At 28.3% G+C, this 27,077-nt stretch overlaps 1 protein-coding gene across 2 annotated transcripts in view; it reads left to right on the forward strand.

Moving 5' to 3' along the window:
* The window catches only part of LOC129960218 (chloride channel protein 2-like), a 119,757-nt gene extending 112,072 nt beyond the window's left edge, over positions 1 to 7,685 (forward strand). For both annotated transcript variants that reach the window (XM_056073461.1, XM_056073460.1), the window contains 6 exons: positions 146 to 222; positions 1,278 to 1,325; positions 1,432 to 1,467; positions 1,558 to 1,662; positions 5,959 to 6,045; positions 7,213 to 7,685. In XM_056073461.1, coding sequence (XP_055929436.1) covers positions 146 to 222; positions 1,278 to 1,325; positions 1,432 to 1,467; positions 1,558 to 1,662; positions 5,959 to 6,045; positions 7,213 to 7,461 — 602 coding nt within the window. In that variant the 3' untranslated portion in view covers positions 7,462 to 7,685. The remainder of the gene's footprint in view (positions 1 to 145; positions 223 to 1,277; positions 1,326 to 1,431; positions 1,468 to 1,557; positions 1,663 to 5,958; positions 6,046 to 7,212) is intronic.
* Positions 7,686 to 27,077: the final 19,392 nt, after the last annotated feature.

Below are 27,077 nucleotides of genomic sequence, written 5' to 3' on the forward strand. Positions count from 1 at the left end.
AGTTTTGCTTGATCTCGCCAGTTTGTCACCTTGCTACTGATTTGTATGAGTTCATGATCTTTCTTCTGCACTCACAAAATTGATTTATATATATTGTAATAGGTATTTTTACTTTTATCTCAAAGTGCTTTTTTTTTTTTTTTAGATTCCAGACTTCGGGCTGCATTTGAGGCTATATTTAGAAAAGCTCTGACTTTACAAGATGCTAATCCAAGTGAAAAGGTAAGCTTTTAGAAATGTGATTGATTTTTATTTTATTATATTTTAAATAGTGGTCTGTTTTTTAAGGTAATGAACACTGATAACAATGTGAAAGATAGAATTGTACGATGAAAATTTGCTTTCTTTCCAAATTGTTCATAAAATGGCATTTTTATAAAACCATATTTTATATATATATATATATATATATATATATATATATATATATATATATATATACTTCTTGATAAATTAGGTCGTCACTGTCAAAATTTTAATTTTCTTTCAAGCACTTTTGAAGAAAAGTATATTTTCAAGAGAATGAGTAACAAAATAGAACATTTCCCTTTACGGGCGTCCAATTCCTCTTGAATGATGATATCAATACTAACATATTGTATCTTTTCTCAAAGTATTGAAACTTCTGTGTTAGTTACTAACAGTCAGTTTCATTTGAATGAAAACTTATTTATGAATATGTGTTATTTTTTTAAAAAATGTAGCTGAACTTATAGTTCAGTATTTGAAATACTTTGTTGTGTGTATATCTATCAGATGTTTTAGGAAATGCTAAAGGTTTCACTTCAGTGAGCATTTTTATTTATTAATACCATAAAGTCTGAAGCAGGGGAAAAAATGACCCTTTCAGGGAAAGAAAGATTGAAAAATAAAAGAGCAATAAAGAGCCAGACAATATTAATTTAATATAATTTTGATTGATATATTATCATGAGGATACTTTAAAAAACGTATATTGAAATTTTCGGTACTTTTCTTCAAATTTAACTAAAGGCTGTTTCTTTAAACAGCCTGTCTATTCTCTCATTCTGAAAGAAAAGAATTATCTTATGTATTAAAGGCCTTTATAATTTTTCTGGGATGTTTTTTTAAGTTTGTGTTGTTACTGTTATGTTTTCTTGAATTCGTAGTAGGTAAAGGATGCTATGATTTTATAACAACATCGACTCTTTTAACTTTGTGACTTTTCAGTCATTGTATCACATTTATTATTCTTGGCATGTAATTTAAAGGTACTTATCTCATATGAAATGTAAATTTTGTGTTTTTTTTTTCAGTCTGACAGTGGGCCTCCTACTCCGAATGTCCCCAAAAGAGTGAAGTTGGTATGATATATTATATATTTATGTGTTAAAAATCTTCTGTTTCATAATGTGTTATCTTCTATTTCATAAATATTTTTTTTTTCTGATTTCTCAAAATTATTTTTAGCCCAAGGAAAGAGTAATTGATATGTCAGAAGAAGAAGTAAGTTATTTTTTTTAAACTGAATTAATTAAGTATGAGTTTTTATTATATTAATTGCCTTCGCTTTTTAAATTCGGTTACATTTTACAGCAACAAGCTTGGGAGGAAGATCAGCTGAATGCTCCCGTAGATTTTAGCAAATGTCACATTGATCCAGCTCCCTTTCAGTTAGTTGAACGTACTTCGTTAATAAAGGTAAGTATGAAATGTTTAAAAGTCCTGTTTGTATGTATTTGCATAAAATCGATTTAAATTAAATTTTTTTTAGATAGACGTGCTATGTGTACTTTATGCAAAATACAGTAAGCATACTGAGAAGAAATAGTTATGCCCAGAGTTGTACTTACGTGAAATGGCACCCAAGGCAAATACCAAGGCAGCGAGCGTCCTGGCCCCTTTTTTTAAACTGCAATCCTCATATTCTCCCTTCTCCTACTGCCCCAAACTTATGATGGGGACAGAAGGAGTTGAAACTAAACCTAAATAATTATATATAATATTTTTGAATAATAAATCCTAACAGCCAATTAAAGCAACTTAATTATTCATCAGATTAATTAAACTATTTTTAAGAATTAAATAACATAGCAATTTTTAGGGCAGTTGTTAATAAAAAATGTAATTAAAATATCTGAAAATATTTGAAATTATGTTTTAAAGTGTGATGATTGATAAACTGAACTATGCATTAGATGTGTGTCTTTCAGAAGGATTCCCAAGAATATCTTCACAGTTTAAAATTTTCACTAAAATAATTGTTTGAATTCTCATTAAAGGTCATTTTAAGTAGTTTAACGAATTAATATATCAAATATTTCCTGAGAAAGCTTAACTAAATTTCATTAAAAATTTTTGAAACCATATAAAAAGTTTAAAAAACATTTTAAGGATATATCATTATGATGCGTTTTATATGAAAGACCTACCCGTATTTTATATACATTATGCAGTTTTCTTCACTAATACTAAAAGCGAAAATTTATTTAAATGTATATTATTTATCTGTCTACTGGTGTATTACAGGCAGAATTATTTGACTAAATTTTATCAAACTTGATGCAGATATGCTTTAGGTGGCGGAAATGATTTTTTGAAACTTTAGTTTCAATTGATAAAAAAAATATAGAGACTCTCACTTATTTTAGTGATTACTTTTGAAAATGTACTTACACAAAAATACTTTTTACTCTATCCGAGAATTCAAATTTTTCCCCAATATTGTTGTTTACTCCTCCTATATAGTTGTGAAATTTTTCTCGAAATGTAACAAATTTTTAAATATATTTCTAGATGCAATTTGCAACTGTAGTTTTCATTGTTGAAATTTTTAAATCTGACCTATTTCATTGTTTAATTACGAAATTAATACAATTTATTTGATGGGCGAACTAGCTGTGATTTTTAAATTTATATATATAATTCAGTTTTATAAATATTTACTCTAATATTATAATATATATTAACTGACAATATCAACAGTTTATTCCATTTGATTAATAAAAGAGCATATTGTACCGTTTTGTTTTGCTTTTTTGTTTTTCTTGAATTTTTGAAAGATCAATATTAAATACTGGAAAAAAATTATTATTAAACAGTATTTCATGATTGATTTACAAATGAAAATCCATGATCAATTCTTAAAAACATTGTATTATTAAAAATGTAAAAAAAGGAGAATAGAATCCTGACCAAAACCTTTACTTTTATGCTGAATAATAAAGAAATAAAAAACTGAGATTAAATTGTTAAAAAAAAGTCAGGAATATTGCTTTGAAATGAAATGAAGACAATGCAATTAAATTTCTATATTTTTTAAAGAATTAAACAAAGAATTAGGTATTAAACTTTGCATGAAAATATTTTCTGTTTTTACGAAACATAATTCTGCTCAGAAGTTCAATGAGATTATGCAGAGACACTCGATTATTTTATCAATGCCTAATACTGTGCATTAACTAAATGATTCTTGCCTGTATAAATATCTCATACTGAATCATTTTGTTGAACAGAACTTTTGCTACAGCGAATAAATCATTTTCTAACTGCAACACTATGTTATGGGGGGAGGACTATCAAGGTTTTATCCGTCGTTCTTCTATGAGGCGAATTTATGACAAAAAATTTTCATTCAGTCTTCAAAAAACATAAAAAATATCAGATTATAATTCTTTATTTCATCCATACCAACTTTCGTCATAGTAAGATTCTTATTTCTTTTAGTTTCTGCACTTGGTCAGTTTTATTATTAATGAAATTTATTTCCGTTCTTATGATTCAGTTTAGTTTACAGCAATTCTAAACAACCTATTAGCTAATTCTAAATACTAATCACTGTTTTGCTGATTGATGGAAATATGAACTTCTGAGATTATTTATTCTCAGTCCGATTCCTCGTTAATCTTGTTTTGTCAAATTTACATCCATGATTCGTTTATATTATGGCTTTATATCCGCCTTTGCTTAATAATCAAAAAATATTTTTAAACGTTCATTATTTTATTATGAACTTGCTGGTACCCTGCGCATTGCTGCCGCAGAAGAAATAATGTTGGAAATATCATTTGAAATTTGAAATAGCTATCTTGTTTAATTCGGAATGATAGAAGGATGCCATTTATTTTCTTTTCGACAGTGACTATCGCCATTGAAATTAAATGATATATAAAGGAAAGGTATAAATAATATTTATTCTATTTTTTAAATTTATTATTCAAGTGCTTTGGGATAGACAATATTTTTTTTGTTTTGTTTTTCCGTCTTCAGCGAAAACAAATACATTTCTTGGCTCTCCGACTCGTAAACATCCAACATGCAAACTGGCCATGTGATAAACAGGGATTTTTTAGGTTCAATATGTACATGTGATAAACAGGGATTTTTTAGGTTCAATATGTACACTCTAAGTGATTGGGCCTTGCGCCTTGTTGATGGTTATCGAGAATGTAAGTCGAATGGAGAACTGCTGGTGTTTGAAATCAAAAGACATGTCGGTGGGAATAATGGGAATGCGTGGAATGAGCGCATTTTGGTCTTCTGATTCTGTAGCACATAAACTTTGTCTTTCGACTCTTGTCGCATGTTGATCTTGAGATTCTGAAGCACGTGAATTTGCTATTCGTAAGAGATCTGCTTCATTGCTCGCTCGTCGTTCCTCGTTTGTTTGAGAAGCCCGAATTTTCATATTTCTATGTGCTGCGCTGGTAGAAATACTTAGTGACGAACGTTTGGGAGGCATATTTTTTGACGAAGCAATTAACACGATATACGCTTGTATAACCGAAATTTCGTTTGTCTATTCACTGAATAAATAGAAAAAATTAGTGTTTGGACTGGAAAATTACCATTATATATAGCTTACCATAATCGGCATCGATAATAATAATTCTATTATGTATCTGTGAGATAAACTTTGAATAATATGTGTGGTTCGCCGCAACCAAAATATTATGCATTTTGAATAATAATATCTTTAGTAGATGACTATTTATTAATGAAAAGAAGAAAAAAATTAGCGCTTGCACTAAATATTTTCGATTTTATTTCACTCACATTGATGATGATAATTTTATTTTGTTTGATATATATGCGATTAACTCCAAATGACATATGCCGTTTACCGATTACCAATTGTCAATTTTAAGATGATGTTGGATCATAGAAATATGTGAAACGATTTGTTTGTAAATTTTGGGTTCGAAATAAATGCTAATCATTGTACTATACCTATAACCTTCGCGTAAGTGCAAACAATAAGTTGACAAACTTTAATCGCAATCGGATGAATGGTATGGCTGCGTTTAAAATACGAGCAAACATTCATTCATTTTTATATATTAGATATCAGAAACGAAATTAGTGGACGGAACTGAGTGATTTGAATTCGGGATATTTCGAGATAACTGATGACATAAAAATATTATTTTATGTCATCATATTAAATATTAATAGAGTTAATTTTTGTTTTTAAGAAGTTTTATTTTAGTATTGGTAAATTAAAAAAAATGTACTTTTTTAAAAATGCAATTAATGTACTTTCCCTGGTAAAGCGCCCAGGGTATTTTCCCTACCTACTCCATTAGTCCATCCTTCACTACTTCGCCACCAATACGTATTATATTTTATACTTAAAAAATAAGAACTTACTTTTGTGCACTCAGAATAATCTTCTACTATGTTGTATAAAACAGATTTTTTTCCCATTTTTTTGTTCTAGAATGAAAAATTGTGGATATTTTTTAATTTCTTAGATGCATTTCAGATATATAATTAGTTTTCATTTCTAGAAAAAAAGCCATCTTATGTCTGGAACAAACAAACTTAGTATATCCATCAATGATTTGAAATGTAAAAGATTTTCAATAAATTTAATAATAAACGCTTCAATTTATATATTATCCTAATGTTTGTGATAAATATATATTGCCTTCCTTTAGTCTTTACAATTGAGCTTTTGGCCTTTAAGAAACTGAAGATGCTCTTATATCGTTATAGGTACATTCCTTGTTTTCAATGCTTGGTCTTAATCATGCTTATGTAACAGCTATAGGAAGATTAGTTGGAGTTGTAGCTTTGAAAGAGGTAAAATCTTATTGATTTGTGTTATATAATATTTTGATATTAATATTTATTCATGCATTCAAAAATTATCATTTCTTTCACATAGTACCTTTTCTAATTTTAGTGTTTTTGAATTCACTTCTTTGATGTGCCTTTTATTTTTTGGCATTATGTGTTTCCATGTGAACGATTTTCATTATATTGCTGTTTTTGGATATTTGATGATGCTCAAATTAAATCTGCCATTTATTATTACTGAAAACTATCTTTTTTAAACAATTAGTAACTGCTGTATTGTCAGTTTTGCTAATTTTTTCTTTTTTTCTTATTCAAAACAAAGGTTATACTTAAAGAAATATAAATGTTTAGTATAACATTAAATAATTATATATAATATAAATTCAATGTGTAACAATATGAACTATCCCTTAATTTCTTTGCTATATTTGTTTTAATGTACAGTATTACTAATGATTAAGTTACAGTTTTCTTTACTTAGTCTTTCTTTGCTGTTCATATCTGAACATAATTTTCTGCATTGTAAATAATTTAAATGATATAACTGAATATTATTAAAATCCTTTTAATTGTTGGGAATATGAAATAAGGCACATTATTAAAGTTTTTTTAAAGTATTATGAATAAATAGAGGATTGCTTCAATAGGTATATTCTCTACTTCTGCTATAGTCAAACTATTTGCAAACATTAGTCTTTCATTCGAGACTATTTAATGAATGAAGATTGAAAGCCATGCGAAAGTAAATTACACCCAAGACATAATTTTCGTTTTTTATTTCCTGTTGTCATATCTGCCTTTAAAAAAAGTAATAAATGCACATCTGTTTTAATTTGAGGTATGCTACAAGATTGATATCTAGGTTAGATGTACTTCCTTGGCTATTCCACTGGTTATTACTGAATCTGGAAATTATTACTTGCACAAAGAATAGTTTTTTTAAAGATTGGTTTTTATCATAAATCATAAAATGTTTATTTTTATTATTGAGATAAGTACTGCTGTTTAATATGACATTTCAATCTTACTGCCCCTCTGAAATTTTTTTTGCATTTAATCCATTTAAATTTGCAAGAGAAAAATTCTTCAAAACAATATGAATTGTTTCCTTTTTTATTTTTATGCAAAGTTCTAATTGTGAATAATATATGTATATTTTTTTTTATTTAGTTGAGAAAAGCAATTGAGAATATGCAGGGAGGAAATTTTGTTAGAAACCCACCTCCAAACTTTGAAACCACAAGTATCCTTAATAATTCATATATGACATCAGAATATCCTTCAGAACCACCTTCTGAAGCTCCATCTGAAGCTCCTTCTGAAGTAGAAACTCCTTCAGAATCTGAAGAACAAGAAAGAAATAGATTTGTATTTAACTTTAGAAATATTCGAAGGACTAGTCAGACTTCACCTGTTTGAAGACTGAAGCCGCAGTTTTGCGTACATTTTACTTTTATATGGCATATGAAAGCGAAACACTTTATACATGATTCTCTACATCATGTAAAGTAGTCTTTCAGAATTTTGCACAAAGTGTAAGTTAACTTTTTTAAATGAACAGCTTAATCATTGCATTAGTAGTCTTTTGTATCAGAAGATTTATTTATATATTGTGTAAAATAATAAAAATGTATTTTCATGTACATTTATTCCCAGAAATCACTTGATATAAACCATTCTTATATGTGTTGTGATATGTGAAATTTTAACGTTTTCAGCCTCGCATATAATCCCTTTCTGTGCAATTTCAGTGCATTAATTTTAAGAAATAAAAGAAAGCAAAAATACCATTTTTTTCTCAAAAATGGGATTTTGTTCTTGTTCTCATAGGAGCATTATATGTGTATAGAAAAATTTACGTTTTCCCTTTATAATTATAAATATTACAAATAATTATTGCTTATTCGTATTTCCTTAATCGTATTATTGCTATTCTTACAAAAGCGCTTTACGTTTATCTAGTAAAAGCATTTGTTAAATTGTTTTAAAACTGAATAGATATTTTAATTGTACATGCCATTTTCAAAGCTTCTGATATTATTTTAATTGCAATTAATATTTTACTTGAGAAAGTTTTGAAAGTTGATTCTTTAATTCATTGTCTAAAATTTTATTGAAAACTAGCTGGTACCCGAAGTACTGCTGCCACTATAGAAATAATTTTGGAAATATCGTTTAAAATTTAAAATAGCTGTCTTGTTTAATTAGGAATGATATTTATTTTCTTATCCGCAATGAATAGATTTATTGAAATTTAATGATATATAAAGGAGAAGTACAAATAATATTTGTTCTATTTTTATTTTTATTTTTTTACTTTATTACTCAAGTGCTTTAGATTAGACAATGTTTTTTGTTTTTCTGTCTTCAGCAAAACCAAATTTCTTGGCTGTCCGACTCTTGAGCATCCAACATACAATTGGCCAAATGAAAAACGTGCATTTTCAGGGTTCAATCCCCTCACTTGAAGTGATTGACCTTGCGCCTTGTTGATGGTCATCGAGAATGCAAGTCGAATGGTGAGCTGTTGTCGTTTGAAATCAAAAGGCATGTCGGTGGGAATAATGGGAATGCGTGGAATGAGCACATCTGCAATCGACATTCCATTAAGAATAGTTGCCTTGATTCTTGTCTCATGTTGGTCTTCTGATTCTGATGCGCATGATCTTTTAGCACATAAACGTTGTCTTTCGATTCTTGCCAAATATTGATCTTGAGATGCTGAAGTAGATGAATTTGCAATTCGTAAAAGATCTGCTTCATTGCTTGCTTATAGCTCCTCGTTTGTTGGAGAAGCTCGAATTTTTTTATTTCTACTTGCTGCGCTGGTAGATCTACTAAGTACCGAACGTTTGAAAGGCATATTTTTTAAGAAACAATTAACACGATATACGCTTATATAACCGAAATATCATTTCTCGATTAACTGAATAAATAGGAAAATTACTGTTTGCACTGGAAAATTTCCATTATATGTAATTTAACTTGATCGGCATCGATAATAATACTATTTTGTATATGTGAAATAAACTCTGAATAAAATGTGAGGTTTGCCACAGACAAAATATTGTTCACGCTGAATAACAACATCCTTTGTAGATAACTATTCATTAATGAGAAGAAATAATTAGCGCTTGCACTAAATATTTTCGATTTCATATAACTCACATTCATTAGCATCAATCGTAATAATTTTATTTTGTTTGATATATGTGCGATTAATTCCGAATGACATGTGCCGTTTGCCGTGTACTGTTTGTCTTTTGTCAATTGTCAGTTTTAAAATATACCTTCGCGCAGGTGCAAGCAATAAGTTGGCAAACTTTCATCGAAATCGGTTAAACGATACGACAGCGCATAAAATACGAACAAACGAGAATTCATTTTTATATATTAGATATGATAACTGTACTATGGCTATAACCTTGGCGCAGGTACAAGCAATAAGTTGGCAAAGTTTCATCGCAATGGATTGAACGGTACGGCAGCGCATACGAGCAAACAAAAATTCATTTTTATATATTAGATTAGATATATAAAAATGTAAAATTATAATAAAGTGGAATTTTAATATTTCTGCAATGCAGTTATCAGAAAAATTAAATACTCATGTTTCCCAGGTTTTCAGACTTAAAAGTGGCATAGAATGATGTTAAATAAATATATCGGAAATTTTCAACCTACAGAAATGCCTTAGCTTGTTACCTATTTAAATTAATAAGAAAAATGTAAAATTGCAGAATATACAATAAAAAGTTGAACTGGCGTTTTAGAAATATCTTTTACGAATGTAGTTGTCATACTAGGGAATGTGTTCCTATGAGATGCAGAATCCTATAAGTCAATTAGACCAAAACTGATTTATGTGCCAAATATTTTTAACTGTTTTTCTTTGTTTTATGAAATTCCTTCTGTTATTCACAGAAGAATTTGTTGTTCATTTTGGCGTTTACTTAAATTTGAATTCTTTAGAATAAAAAAATCATGATATCAGTGTATTGTTGTTGTTGTTCTACTACATTTTTTGATGCATTTAAATGTTATATTTGTAAAATCTGTTTATTTGAACTAATGATGGTGAAGAAAGTCATATTTAAAGTGTGTTTAAAGGTGTTAATTTATCATATTGAAAACTTAATTTTCATATATTTATTTTGTATTGGGTAGGTTTTAAGTTTGAACAAATTATAATTTAGTTATGGCTGTTTCATCTAAAACACTGTGATATATGAGTATAAATATTGAATACTTCTTACCTCGTTTGTAAGTTGATTTGCAATTTGAAAGGTGTTATGCGAAAACTTCAGAATTCTTTCTAATAATTTGTTGTTCAAAAATTCTATTTTGAGCCTTTGTATGATAAAGGGAGGTGGCAATCTATTCGAATTAATACATATTTTATTTCTGTTATTCAGGCAACTCAAATTAGTGTTTTAAATGTCGAAATAAAATGTAAGAATTAACATAAGTAAGTTAAAGATCTATAAATATTTAATATCAGCATTATAAAATTAGTTTCCTACACAGATTTTTTCAAAGTTCTATTTCTTGGTTTGCTATTCAAAAAGCACTTAAAACAAATCACAGTTTATAAGAAGAAGAATGTGTATTGATTTGCAAGTAATTTAAATTTATATTAAAATATATCTTTTGAAATATATCTGGGTTTTTTTTAAAAAAAAAAATGCCTTCAATATGTTTTTTAGATATCTATTTTTCATGTCGTTTTTCTTTATTGTGCTTGATGATTGTTTCATGAAATACAGATTCGCCTATGGAATATGTAAGTGCTTTTAGCTCAGTATTTCAGTTTCGATACATGCTGAATCATGATAATTTTATTGAATAAATAATCGAATTTCTTTCAGCAGAAAATGTGCCTCAGGCATAAAATCGGCTGTTTTCTTTTGCCATAGAAACTGGGCTCAACTCATTTTCCAATGGTAATGCAATAAATTCACTCATTATTGGCGTACTTAACTACATCGCCGTGAACAAAACGGAAGCAACTCTTTTGCCATATGTCTCTTGTTTATTGTATTCCATCCCTATTTCTATATTATTGCCACTAGGAAGATTTTATGCCTGGGTCTACTTCTGTGATAGTACATGTATGTTTTACTAAAGGTTCAATCGTTTAATAAATAGAAGAAATATATAATGAATTCTGTGAGTCCAAATATCTTGTTGTTATGGTAACTTATTATTAATTCAGATTTAAATTATTTTTCTTGTGAAATTTGCAATATATGTAGCGAGAGAATATCTTATATTATGTTAACTTTAATTATAGTTGATTAAAAACTAAAATGAATACTGTAATATACTCAGTTCATCTCAAATGTCTAATTTTAGCAATTTTTCAAGAAACTGAAATTATTGAAACTCTCAGAGGGGTTAAAACATTTTAATGTTTTTTTAGAACTTGAATGCACATGTTATAATTCTATTTTTGACTCATTATTATGGACATGTGTTGTTATTGTTCAGAACGGGAATAGAGAAATGGAAATGCTAGTTTATAAAAGCAATTGATGATCTAACAGATCTTGCTTTTTCAAAGCTGTAAAAATGAGATATATAAGAAATGATAATAGCAACGGCGTTCATAGATAACATGTTTTTAACATTATCTTATCATTTATACCATTGGCCACATCTTAATATTATGCATACTTATTAAAATCTGTATAAGTATACCAATTATGTATGTATTTGTTTGCATCGCACTCTAAAAAGGTTATTTAATATGAATTGATTGAAACTCAAATGAAGGAATAATGTACTGTCAGGGCCAAATAATTGATCTTGCATTTTGATTTTATCATTTTTTAGAAAACGAGTATTTTTTTATTGGCTTTATGTGTTTGTACATTATCTAAGATCACCACAAGCACATGTATTTCCTTGACAGGGAGCACTTTTTTGTATTATGCATTTTTTTCACATTTGCAATCTAACGATATCTTAACCCAGTGATGTAGCTTCAAAAGTGAAACTAATATGATTAGAATAAACATAAAAGTACTGTTTTCATGAAGTTTGAGATTTTTATGTGCGAACATAAGGAAGTCTACTCATTTGCTAGAATACCGGAACTTCTAGCTTTTTCTTATTTTTGGTTTTTGATATCATATATTAATAAAACGTTTTCGGATATTGTAAAGTTATTTATTTTTGTTTTTCTAATTCGTGTTAAATTTCTGTTTGAAATAGCATTTTGATTATACTGAAAAGTTCAATTTTTTGTATATCGAATCAATCTATTAAACTTACTCTGGTATTAAAATCTGATGTTTATAAACATAAACATCTGAGCAAATGAGAACTCATTTAGAAATTTCATTTATTTTTCCTCTTATTTAAAATCTATTCTATGGATTGATTTTTTTTATTACTATTCATACATATACCGAAACTATCTATTTATAAATTCAATCTTAAATATTTTAAAAGCGAAGAGTCAAGTGAAAGAAAGGATCTTTGTGATGAATATATAGTTTTAAAGAATTCAGCGTCTAATTTTTTGAAAGAATATTTATCTTATTAAAACTGCATGTTTGCATTGTATCTCCACTAGATGGCTGCAGCTGCTATGTTTTGTTAAATTTGCCCTCAAAGCATGAACAGTATGTGATATAAAACAAATGAAGCATAACCCCCTTTTGAACACATCTTTCCGTATAAATGTAATATTAAAGGCATTATATTTAGCCTTACCAAGATAATTTAGACAAAATAAACATAATATTAATTATTATTTACCATAAAAATTATATTTACTTTTAGAGAATATTCATTAAGAAAATTAGCGTAGAAATTCCTTTATGTTCGCATATGTAAAATATCTCGTTAAAAACATAATGTCCTCAAAAAATGATGATATTCGTGCGAATTTTGAAAAATGCAGTGATGATTAATTCATTTATGTGTTTTAAATGCTCTTAATTGGAACATATTCATCAGCTTAATCTTGAATGCACCTTATGATTTGTCTAACATTATGAAAGGCTCAAAAGCAGTATCTTTAAAGGACTATGTAAATAAAATTTTGATACTGTTTTCTTAGCCTTATTCATTTGCATCAGTTCATTTCGTTCATTGTTATTAGTCCTTCAAAGTATTTCAAGCTTATATGAAGAAATTATTTGTATTACTAAGGAAAGTATTTTTCTCCTCATTTGTGAAATTTCTTAAACATCGAAATACTCATTCATTAGAAATACTCATTGTTTTTACTGTATGTAATTATATTTGTGAGATTGTTAATCCAAAATCATACAAAAGTATCAGGAAATAAATATTCAACAAGAAGCATAATTTTGCTTATTTGAATTGATTTTACAGTTAATTTCATAGGATTTCAGAAATAATTTTTAATCTTAATATTTCAGAAATATTTCTTAATAAAATATAATATAAATATTTTAAATAATATATAAATATTTTTAACTTATCATTTCAGAAATATTTCTTAATTTTTTAGACCATTATGAATATTTGAGAAGTCATTTTTGGAATTTCATAAATTATTATATATTTTTCATCTTGTGTCTGCTTTCTCTATAAATATATATTTCTGTATATGGTATGAATCTTTATTTTGTAACCATTCTTTTTATTGATATGCCAAATGTGTAATAATGTTGCATCAGTATTTTTGTTATGTCCCAAAGTATTAAAATTTTCTGATTGTAGAGTTTACCCCCTCATGTATTATGCAATGAACTATATTAATGATTTTTGTAGAAAATTCAAACTCTTGTTCTATAAATTTGTAATTGTGATACAGTATTTGTGCTCACTTTTGATGAGAGTACACACAATATTAATGATTGTTTTATTACTATGTAACCTCATTATTTGCATTTTAGCTCTGTCTAAAATGTCTCTTTGGTACATTCCATGAAACAATTTCCATCCTTATCTGTACAAAATTGAATAAATCAATTGTTTCTGTACATTTCTTTGATTATTTGAGCAATTTTTTTCAACATTTTTATTTTTTTATATATAATATAAACCAAGGACTTTTCTTTCGCATAAACGGATAACTTTTTGAAAATTAATGTAAAGTATCTATGAAATATGTTTTCCCCCCCGAATTTTCATGAGGCGTTTGAATGACATACATTGCATGACATCTATAAGATACTCTGCCATTGAATATTTCAAAAATATAACTTAACATGCAGGATTAAGAAGCCATTTCCCTCTGTTTGCATCATGCTGAACGTAAATCAGATTTAAAATTGAAACTTGAGCCCGCCCCCCTTTTTTATCATTTTCTGTTATCTTTGGACTAAACAATATTTCGTGGCCCGAAGACCAGAGTTTTGTTAATAATATCAATTACTCTTTAGGATTCCTTTTACAAATATGATAGTGTTGTTATAATTAAAATAGTTGGGGATAATTTTTTATTAGAAAACTTTTTCCTATGCTAATTGAAAAATCGGAAGGAAAGTATGTAAAATATTATTCGTTTGGCTCTCAAAATATTTAGTGATTATAACAAAAAAAATTTAATATACACAGTTATTGTGCTGTCTGATTTTTGTAACATGTGTATTAAACAGTCTTAATTATAGATGTACTCTGCATCGTTATTTTTGTGCTGCCTATAAAAAAGCACTTTGGCTCATTAAACTATCAAAAGAGTTTTGAAAGTACTGCAATAATTTTTGCATTAGTTCTGCAAAATAATTTCTGAAAACATTTTGGCAAAATGTGTATTCAAAGAAAGCAACATAATTCCAGCATGAAATTCACCGCATAAATGTTGTATTTATAGGCAAGGGCATCCAGTTTTAATAATGAATGGTGTCTGTTGCTTTCCCAGATGATTACGATGGCCGCGGTGGTCTGGTGGTAAGATCTCGGCTTCGGAACCGGATGGTGTCAGGTTCGTGATTCGATTCCACCGAAGAACCGTCGTGTAAGCGGGTCTGGTGTACGTTAAATCCGACCGGGCCAGACCTCCTCCAGCTGGTGTGGTGTGGAGAGGGGAGTGCCAGTTCAGGTGTCGTCCTCGTCATCTGACCGCGGTTCAAAATTACGAGGTCCGTCCCGAAATTGCCCTAGTGTTGCTTTAAAACATGACGTTAATATAACGAAACTAAACCCATACGGTTACGAATAGTCAGACATGACACATAGTTTTCGGTCCATACCTGGTTTTGCTGTGCCAAGTAAAGGTTGATATTTATACTTAATTGTACCTAATATTTTTGTTCAGTCCATCAAAAAATATCTGAACACTGCGTATTACTCCTAATGTATAAAAGCCAAATTCAAGGAAAATATGCTATTCAACTTGGATAGATATTCTTTTTAAATATATGCAAACTATATTCACATAAGGGATCATCTACTTATTCATATTTGCATAATCTTTACTTTTTTCAATTGCAATTTTTCCATTTTTCAACTTTTAAATTATGCGGAATAACAAGTTCCTAGATATGAAATTTTAGACAAATCGGCTCAAAATCACAGAAGATATGCAAGAAAATGTTTAAGAGGCTGTTTCAAAGTATGCAAACTTTGCAATTAGATTACTCTGATAATACCTTCTTTCATTCAAGTTTTCAGCTCTGTCGTTTATAAGGTAACTTTGCTCTAAGAAATAATATTTTTTAAGTTCACTGTTCGGAACGTTGAAATATGATAAAATCAGAAATTGAAATACATGATTTTATTTACATATTTGATTGTAATAAATAATTGTTAAATACTATTCTCGTGATATATCGTTTAAAATAATCAAATATTCTGGAAAAATTTAATCCTATTATATTAATATTAATTACTAAATAAATTTTTTGCAGCATCTGAAAAATCTGCTTAATTTCTTTTTACTAAAAAGAGTATTAAATAAAAAATAAATATTCCAAAACATTTTTAGGCTTTTGTTTTTCGTTTTAAAAAAGTTATTTTTTAGTTAAAAGTAATTTTCTTTTTTTAGCTGTTACATTATCCACACACAAGGAGCTGTTTTTCAATAAAATTTTATACATTCATACATTTGGCACTGTATAAGTTCATATTTTGTACTGAATTCTGCTTCTGTGCTTTTACACATTAATCAAAAACTACACAAATCATTTCTATTGCTGTAACCCAGACCCCATTTGTTCCAAACAAAACTTCGCCTGAAATATAAGGGGAGTAGAATCTGTTACATGTATTGAATTTTTCTTCTTCTCATTTTTACAATTTTTCAAACAGAGAAATTCTTTATCTAAAGTAACGCTACTACATGCTTTGTTTTCAGTTCCATTTTAGGGATTTTTTTTAAACCCTGCCAGAGAATCCTTTTATAAAGTAGAGATACGCGCTAAGCTAAAATTGTGCTGTTCTGAAAGTTTTTGGTTTCTGCTACAGAACTTAAAAGCTATATGGCAAAATCGGATAAAATTTGGAACAGTGATGTTTTGGGTCTTGCACTTTCGATTGACATTAATATTGTTTTGAGTTTCTATCCAAAACTTTTTAACTTATGAATTTAAAAATTAATAAAAAATATATAATGATTTTATGTTTTTAAAACATACACACAAGATTTGTCTTTTTTACTTTCTCGTGTGCGAAATATAGAGGGAACATTATAATTGTCAAAAAATTCGCATTCGAGATTTTGACAAATATCCACTTTTCAGACCTCCTAGAGTTCGAAAATTACATACTTTTCACTATATCTGTCTGTCTGTGATATACCATAACTCAAAAACGCTTTAAGCTAGATGGATGAAATTTAGTATAAGGACTTACGAACAATTTTGCAGATTTCTATCACATTTTGAACGAAATCCATTTATACGTCTTTCTGGCTGTTTGATTACAAGTTAACTCCAAAACGCAAAGAGCTAAATAGATAAAATATGGTACACAGGTTTAGTATCTAAAATATAGATTCTTATCAAATTTTGAACCAAATCTGTCGAAGAGTTGACTGTCTGTAAGTCTGTACTTTCGCGTAAGTGTAAACATAATAACTAACAAAGGGTGAAACTTAAATAAATGAAATTATGTATGTTATCTTGCGAGAGCAACTGTAGTTCTGTATCACATTTTGTTTCCATTCGGTCGACAAAAAGTTAAAAATAAATATTTGGACGATAGAATCAGTAAAAATATTAGATCCACGCAAAAAATCTATATTTCGTAACTATTGTTCGCCAATGCCATGCAAGGCATTCTCTATCAAATCCAAGGTCCACAATTTTATTTTGAAGTAATATTAGACTTTGATAAGAAGATTTGCGAGAAAATTTCCTTTAGGCCACTAATACTGGTTAATGATTATTTTAATTTAAAATAAGAACTATTATCAAGAATTCACTATATTTTGGAATATATTGGGGGAAAAAATAACAACTGCAAATCTCATTTAACATTAGGAACAGAAAATTTTAATTGTTTTTAAACTCATCAACCATTCACTCAAAATTACAAAATGTTAGAGTATTATTGTTCCTTTGATCACTTCAGTCTGTGCTGACAGCTGGTGAGGAAATTTGGAAATTTATTAATTTAGAACAGAGATTATGCATCAGCTGCTTTAGATTTTTGCTTTTGGAAATCAATACATATTGTGATTAATAAAAGTATTTTTCTGATTCAACCACTGAAAAGTAAGCATTACAAATATCATTTTAGTCTCCTAGTATTTTTTGATGCTATTAATGAATGATAACAGCGCATGAACGTTATAGATATACTAATAATCTTATCTTCAACAAGTATTAATTTTTCTTCGCCTTATCAAAAATTAATTTTTGAAGTTTAAACGTGGAGCTATACATGTTGTATTGAACTCCGTGAGGTGCTGTTCCTTCGATCAGGTCAAAAAAATCTTCATATTTAGCGGAAAATGGGATACTTGTTCTAACAAGACTTTCTCAAATTATGAGAAAGTTTCTAATTTCTGCGAGTCATCCCTATTTGACCTTTAGTCATATGGTTTATTGCAAGAGATTTTCATTCCATTTTGTAATTTGTCTGTGTCAGAAATTAATAGAATTGAAAATAAAATTTTAGAAAATACTACCAGGTGAAACTTTATAGTAAGAAAATACCAATGGAAAAAAAAAATGAAGAGTAAACCCTTATCAAAATAACAGAACAATTAAAATATTTTGAAAATGGAAGAAAATAAATGTTTTAAAAAATGGAGAAACATAAAAGAAACCTTGAACTGTTTATTCCAAACATAAAAAAACGCGAAATGATAAAAAAATAATTTATAAATAAAAAAAGTTTTTTCATGATCATATTTTCTTTTTCTTAGTGAAATGTAACTATTGTTTGTTTTTTGTGTCATTTTTACCATAGTTTTTATTTTAACAAAATTTTCTAATTTTTTTTTTTTCATTCACTAGTTGGTATCCGGTGCGTTGCTGCCGCAGAAGAAATAATTTTGGAAATATCTTTTCAAATTTGAAATAGCGATCTTGTTTAATTAAGAATGATAGAAAAAAATGATATTTATTTTCTTCTCGATAATGAATACATTCATTGAAATTGACTGATATATAAAGTAGAAGAATAAATAATATTTATTCTATTTTTTTTTACTTTAGATATAATAACTGTACTATGCCTATAACCTTTGCGCAAGTTCAAGCAATAAGTTGGCGAAGTTCTATCGCAATCGGATGAACGGTACTGCAGCGCATAAAGTACGAGCAAACAAAAATTCATTGTTATATTTTAGATTTTCTTTTATGTAATATTACTACATTATTTTTAACATCTCAAGCATTTTTTGTATAACTTTATTTATTTTATTGCTCAACTAATCAAATTTATTTTACTTCTCGGTGTTTATATTTGGCACGATTTATTATTTATTAAGTTTATCTTTTTTGTTCCAGTCCCGTTTGCCATGTCTGGAACGAAGTTTCGCGCACTTCCCATGTACGTTTTTAGTTGAAAATGTAATGTAGTATCTGCAAATAATTGAGATTAACAGTTACATTGATACTTTTCAGCTCTTATGTTGATTCCTTCATCATCGCGATATAGGGTTCTAAAATTAATCTTAAAAACTAAATAACCATTTTTGTCTAATTAATTAATATTATAAATTCTGAATTAATACTTTCTTAAAATAGGCAGACTTAATATTTAGGCTCATTTGTATTATTATAGTATCTATTCTCTTCAGCAGCAGCTAGATCTTATTTTGATTCTCTCGGCAGCAACTAAATCTTGAAGTAAGATAATTTCCCCAGTCCAAATACGCTATTCTAAATCGCCTTATCACTAACACGTTACACAATAAATAACGAAGATGTTAATGTTATTCCTTGGATACAAAGTAAATAATGAAGATGGAAGATAAATATTCTTCCTTGGCTATCACTATCTAGTAAACTCGTTTTATAATCATTTACACAATGAGGTTGACAAATATGAGAAGTGCTATTATTGCCCTTGAAACTTAAACATATATTCATAAATAAATTACAAAGGCAAATTAAAAACAGCTGCATTTATAACCTGACTCGAGTTTCGTCTTAAAAGAGGGGGTGGGGGAATCACAGAAGCTGGGTTTTTTTTTTTTTTTTCTTCTTCTTCCAATGCTGACTAAATGTATCACTAGCCTTTATGCAAATTCACTGCTTCATCTTTCTCTGATGCCTGAAAAGAATAAAGAAAAGCCCTTCTTCTGTTACTCGAAATACTAGAAGTAAAAGAAATCCAGTCAGATTTCTCTTATTCTATCTTTCTTTCTTTATTTTTTATTATTATTATTTTTAAAGCTTAAATGTTGTTTTGGAAGCTTTAACAAGACGGCTTAGATATTTGATTTTTTGCCCGATAGAATACTCAGACGGCAAAGCAAAAGAAAAGTGCGCTAATTTTTTGAAAAGAATTGTGCAAACTTATTGGAGCAAAGCACTTGAAATTGGAAAAAAAAATTACAATAAATTTAATAGAAAAGAAAAAGAAAGGAGGAGAACGAAATGTTTTTCCTTATAATATTTATAGTCTCTGAAATATTCTTTTTCGTCATTTGAGTATGAAAACCTACAATCAATTGTTAATCAGTTTAAATATTCTTTCTGCTAAAATAAATATTACTTTTAAAGTATTTAAATATTTTTCTATTTAAAAGGAGTTTTTAAAAATTATATTTAAGAGCAAAGCGGCTTGTAATCTAAGAAACAAACTGTATTACCTAATATAATTCACATGCAGAAAAGTATCTCTTATCCTTTCCCAGGATAAAGATTCATATTTTGAAGACTTTCATTTTTCCATTTTTTCCCATTAATTTTGCATAATTTAACAACTGATTAACTAATTACATTTATTTAATACTAAATAATACACTAATGTATTTACTAATTACATTAATATATTATTTATTTTTCGTCATGAAGAAATAAAATATCTTAAGTAAATTTTAATCAAATAATTAATGTTTTTAGATAATTGATTTTAATTAGAAAAATCTAAAAACTGAGTTTTAAATTTGTGCTATTTTCCTGACATTCAATGATAAATATTTTAAATTTTTTTATTATTATTATTTATAAAGTGTAGTATAAATTTGAATTATGATATTTCAAAATTTTTACATTGAGTTTTGTCTGTTCAGTATAATAATTGATATTAAAAGAAACTTATCTTAAAGGTGGATGTTTGCAATAAAAGTAGAGAAAAATGCAATAATTTCCCACTGTTTAATTTTGTGCACTGTTCCTTTCACTCCATACACATATCTCAAAATATTTTGAAATGGAAGATATTAAACCAAAACTAAATGGTTTGTATGAAGCCCGAAGTATTGACAGCTAGTGAACATTAAAGTGAAATGATAACAAACAAGGCCATGATTATTGTTTGAAAACAAGACAAAATAAGGCCGTGATTATTTTTTAAGGGAGGAAAAAAAAAAAAAAAAAAAAAAACCGGAGAAAGATAAACAGAATAGATTGGCCGAGTGCCAATATGTAACTGGAAAAGGTCTGAAATGCTCACAGTTTTCTACAAGAGGAAAAAGGTAACTTTCTTCCTCCATATTCATAATTCACATGCCCACGAAGGGATATTGTGCATCTTTCAGAGCAGGAAACCTCACAGTACGAGTGTTTCCCCCTTATTTTCTTCTCTTGCGAGTAACTTCCGTGGAACGATACTCGATTTTCACGCTCCACTTCCGGTTTTGATATGTGATCAGAAATTGAAAAGGATTTTTGGGCAGATTTTTAGTATAAAGAGGTCAGGAATGTTATGAAAAATATAAAATATAAAATATTAAAAATAATAGGGGATGGGAAATGGCGTTCCAATCATGAACAATCGTTGGGTATAGATCTAAGATGAGTCTTAAAATCAAGTTATATTAATCTTATTTATGGTAATATTACTTTGTTCCTTGATATCATGTTTTACTTAATAGTTTTTATGGGTTTAAATAACTTCATCCATAAATAATCTGAAAATTAAATTTTTTTTTTGCATTCAAATTTTTTAAATGCATTTACTGATTAATGAGAGAGAAAGCCATGCTCTTTTGTGTATTTTCATGAAAATTCAGAATAAAACTGAATCTTTTATTGAAGAATTATCCACCTTTGGCGACTAGCTTGTTCGTCGGAGATAATGGTACTAAAAATTTCGATTACATATTTTGTGTAACTTGATGTTACTGGTTTTATTCAGCAAAATATTGTAAAATCCAAGTAAATGTTGTATTGCAAATTCAAATTTTGACAGAGACTTATAATTCATACTATTTTAAAAGCCTTGCGCCGTTTTTTCATTGTGCTATGCAATTTTGTCCACATCTATATATCAATTAAATCAAGGAAAGAGAACCAGTGATTATATATTGATGTACTATATCATTTTTTCACTGTAGCTTAGTTCTGAAGTTAAACCTTACAAGTACAACACACTTTCAAAAATGTCATTAAAAGGAAGCCTTATACTGAAATTTACTTAACATGGAAATTTAAAACCGAATTTTCATATTTCGATCCTCATAGAAATATCACCACAGTAAAAACGATGAAAATTGTTTCAATAAGGAAATACATTGTTTAAAATATGATAAAAAATATTTTTCAAAATTGAATTGAAATTACATGGCATAAAAAGTAGCATTATTGATAAAAAAAATTTTAAATTATATAAAAGTTATTTTTATGTTGAAACGTTTTTGGAAGTTATGGTGAAAAACTTCCAATTTCGCTTAATGTTTTGGCTAAAATTCTAACTACAATATCGAGAGAAAAAAATGACTCCGAGGTGCACATCACCAGTGTCCAAAGTATATTTGTGCTAAATTTGTTAGCTTTCGGCCACGCGGTTTGGCCTATTGACTGCAATCAAAAATATACACGCATTTGTCTTTGTTATTGGTAACGATATGATTTTTTGTGAAGGAGAAAATCAGTTTATTTATATTAACGTCCTGTTTTAAAGCAACCCTAAGGCTATTTTGACACGGGCCGTGTAATTTTGAACCGCGGTCAGATGACGAAGAAGACATCTGAGCTGGCATCCCCCTCTCCAAACTTCCACACCACACCATCTTACAAGTCGGTTCTTCGGGGGGGATCGGGTCTCGAACCTGGAGCCCTCCGGGCTCGAATGCGAGACCTTATCACCAAGTCACCGCGGTCCAGGAAGAGGAGAGGGGTTGCGAGAGTCAGCCAACAGCAGTTGCCAGGCAACGAGTTACTTATTCGTCTAAATTTATGCTTATTTGTCTAATTTATCATTAGACTAATAATTTATTTGTCTAATTTATTATTATTATTTTATTTTAATTGTAGTTATATTCATTTTTGAAGTCTTTTTATGAATACATTTGCATATTTTGCTAGCCATTATTGCAAGAAATTTTAGGAAACAAATATATTTATGTCGTAAGGTTTTCATGCAACCATAATTATTCATTTTTTTTTTTAGGAGGAGAGGCTTCAACTGTTGTTCATTTCATATTGCTAAATTCCACCCAGTTTTGAAAATCCAATTAATATTTATTCTTAGAGTAGAAAAATAAACGACTTTTTTTTTAATAACAAAGTTGATAATATACAGGATGTCCACTCCAATCATGAGCCAAAGCTAAATTCTCAGTTGTTGGAGATAGGCATAGACTTCTAATAGAAAAAATACTCTATATGGCAAAAAAAATTATATTTGATGTTCTTTGAATCAATGCATGCCTTGTTGCAAAAATTACGAATTATAGATTTTTGCAGCCTCCCCGTCCAATTAGTCAATAAAATTTTTTACGACACTTAAATGAAAAAAAAAGAAGGTTAATTCCTTTGCAATCCAAAATTAAATTTGTTTTGAAGATTTGAGTATTGTTATTTCAGAATAGCCCGAGGACGAACCGAGCTTTGACTAGCGGACCTTTCTTCAATCTCATTGCGTTGATCTAAAATCGTCAGAAATAATGATATTCAAAGCTTCATAATTCCATCAGTTTTAGTCGCGGAAGTATAGAGCTTTTTTTATTTCAAATTTATGCGAGAAAAAATACTTTTCTAACTATGAGAAATAAGATCCGGGGACTGTATAAAAATTTAGATTTCGTTACTTTTTGAGAAATATATTTATTGGCTCAAACAACATAAAATATAATTATCTCTATCATTTGGGGCATTTTTTTTGTTGTTGGAAGTATATACTTATTTGCCTCTGTTTAGATATTAACAACTGAAATACGATTAGAGTGGTTATATAGTGACTCTAGATACGATTAGAGTGGTTATATAGGGGTTAATAACAGTATATGTTATTTGTTATCAGAGCGTAACCTCGTTGAAAATTTCGGCTCAGTCTTTAAGAATAACGAAAACTAAAAATACTTAAGAGCTGAAACTTTTGTATCACTGATATAATATTTTAATTTTTAGCATATTTTAATTACATGTTGGAGCTGTTTTTAAAAATATAATAATTTAAGAGAAACTTAAATATCAATAAATAGCTAACCATATCCATTGGTTTACCAATACAGAAATTAATCTTCCATTAATAATTATGATAACATAGAGCTACGACAAAAGGAATTCGAATGAAAAAAGATAATGTTAATAATAAGATAATATAATAATTTTGATGATTTTATTAACTATTATGATTCAGAAAATTTGTGAATTAAATAAATCCTAAATCAAAGCTATCACTCCGATGTGAAACTTCTATAGATTTTCTTCAAGTAAAAGTCGCGGATTTTCGTAGAAACGTATACGGAGCCGGTTTCCGGTAAGTTAATTAAATGTTTATAAATCTATTAATAAACAAATAAGCTTCGACTATTAAAGGAAAAGGAGAAGAAGAAGAAAAAATACTGTTTCCGTTTAGCATACATGGTTGTTTAACATGCAGTCTTTAGAAGCAAAAGTAGAAGTTAATTATGATAATAATTTATGGATTTAATTTTATGAAAATTCAAGGGTCTTTTGAGAAAAAGAGAATATAATCAACAAATAACAGTGATGTTTCAAGAAATAATATCTATGGTTACCGTGCCACCCAATTCTGCTAATAACTGGAAGTTTATTGTACGTATTAGATATCACTTCATTTTAAATTTAACATTTCATATGTTTTATTTATCTCTTCAAATGCATAGAATTAAGCCTTTGTATTAATCAACATTTCCCAACATTTTGTATTAGATATTACTTCATTTTAAATTTAACATTTTACATGTTTTATTTATCTCTTCAAATTCAGAGAACTAAGCCTTTGTATTGATAAACATTTCCCAACATTATTTATTAGATATCACTTCATTTTAAATTTAACATTTTACATGTTTTATTTATTTCTGCAAATTCAGAGAATTAAACCTTTGTATTGATAAACATTTCCCAACATTATGTATTAGATATCATTTCATTTTAAATGTTTCATTTATCTCTCCAAATTCAGAGAACTGAGCGTTTGTATAGATCAGCATTTTCCAACATTATGTATTAGATATCACTTCGTTTTAAATATAACATTTCTCATGTTTTATTTATCTCTACAAATTCAGAGAACTAAATCTTTGTATTTATCAACATTTTAAATTTAACGTTTTACATGTTTTATTTATCTCTACAAATCCAGAGAACTAAGCCTTTGTATTAATAAACATTTCCCAACATTATGTATTAGATATCACTTCATTTTAAATATAACATTTTATATGTTTTATTTATCTCTTCAAATGCAGAGAAGTAACCCTTTGTATTGATCAACATTTTCCAACATTTTTTTATTTCTTTTAGTATTCATCTCAATTAATTTTTATCTTTGCGAAAATATCTTGTTCATTTAAGAATTATTCACACTTGATTTAAAAACAATTATTAGAATCACAAGGGATAAAAGATTTCGACATTTCTCGAGTACCTTGAGCGCGTAGCTTAGGAAGTCAAGGAAATGTAATTAAGAGGCAAGTTTCTAAGATATGCTCTATTTACCAGTCTCTTTTGTTAAAATTGTTTTGTTTTTTATGCAGACTGGAAAAATTACAGTTAAAAACGTAGAACTTTTAAATTAAAATTCCTTCTTTAGAGGCAACTGTTTGAAAGCACAGTCTCTTTCCTGATCGTTAAGCTCCTACAATACTTTTTAGAAAATTTTTTTCATCCATTTTATACTCTGATAGCTTAAAGTTTTAAAAATGCTACTTTATTCAAAACCTACTCCAAGTATTTCGTTAACTTGGAGTTATTTAATCTGATAAAATTTTTGTGACAAATTATACATCTTCTTAAATCGAGGGTTTTTCATTTCAAAATTCGTCTCATTTAGATAATTTTATTCTTAAAGAGAAGCTCCACTCCCACTATTTTTTTGTCGGTATTTGCAAGTTTTAAAATCTAGGCTTTAGGATTAATATCCAAAAGTAAAATTTTGACTGTATTAGATATTATTTTTAATTTCTTAATTTTATTGTCATCATTGCAATGATGACAGTAAAAACATATTATAATTGGAACATATCTCGCCATAGAATTTGCCAACATATCTCGAATTTTTTTTATATATATAGTTTGCTGGCGGAATATTATATTTTAAAACTGTTACTTCAAGAATGACAATTTAATTGTGTATTTACATACAATGTGATAAATTTATTTAATATTTGGAGTTTTTCATTATCTTTTAAGAAAATATAAATTAGATTTTACCGAAACATTCCATATCTGATAAAAAATTATTTACGAAAATTATATTTTTAATTAAATGTTAAGAAAATAAATAAAATTCCTTTACAACATGTTTGCTTGAAACTATTAAACATCATTAGCGAATATAGCAATTTATTCAGAAAAGTTTATTCTACTGAAGTTTTTTTAAATGTTTCCAATATTTTGTGCGTAACAGTGGAATTTTGGTTTCAAATTACTTGAAGTTTTGGTTTCAAATTACTTGAAGTTTTGGGTTCAAATTACTTGAAATTTTGGTTTCAAATTATTTGAAATTTTGATTTCAAATTATTTGAAATTTTGATTTCAAATTACTTGAAGTTTTGAATATTTCTTTATTTTTAATCAGTAAAAATCTTTTTCTCATTCCACCTGCCTTCATCTAGAGACATCCCAGCTGTCGGAACGAGAAGCTTCCAGCATGGTGATGGGTTCTCGCTTCCTTTTGGGTATAATATTGATGATGCGTCGAGTGACTTCCACCCCGATGCGGAACGTAACTCCTATGAGAGGGATTGTACCATGGTTGGTGATGGTCATTAGGACTCAAACTTAATTCCTGTCACAGTGCTATTATGACAGTTGTTAGTCCGTATGCTTAGGCAGTCCGGAGATTGCTTTTGCCGTTCCCACCCCTACCTATTAAATACCCACTAATTCGTCAGGATTAGAACGGCTGTTTTGCATCTTCTATACTCATCAGAAAATGTAAGGATGATGTTCTTGATAGGTTATTTTATCCCATAAGTAAAACATTTTAAACCGAACAAATACAAATAAATGTCTTATTCAACATCTGCGTAGTAAACATTCGTTAATTTTATTCCAGCTTTTTATCCAGAATCAGTCGAT

Source organism: Argiope bruennichi, chromosome X2 (assembly GCF_947563725.1).
Source record: "Argiope bruennichi chromosome X2, qqArgBrue1.1, whole genome shotgun sequence".
NCBI classification, from domain to species: Eukaryota; Metazoa; Arthropoda; class Arachnida; order Araneae; family Araneidae; genus Argiope; species Argiope bruennichi.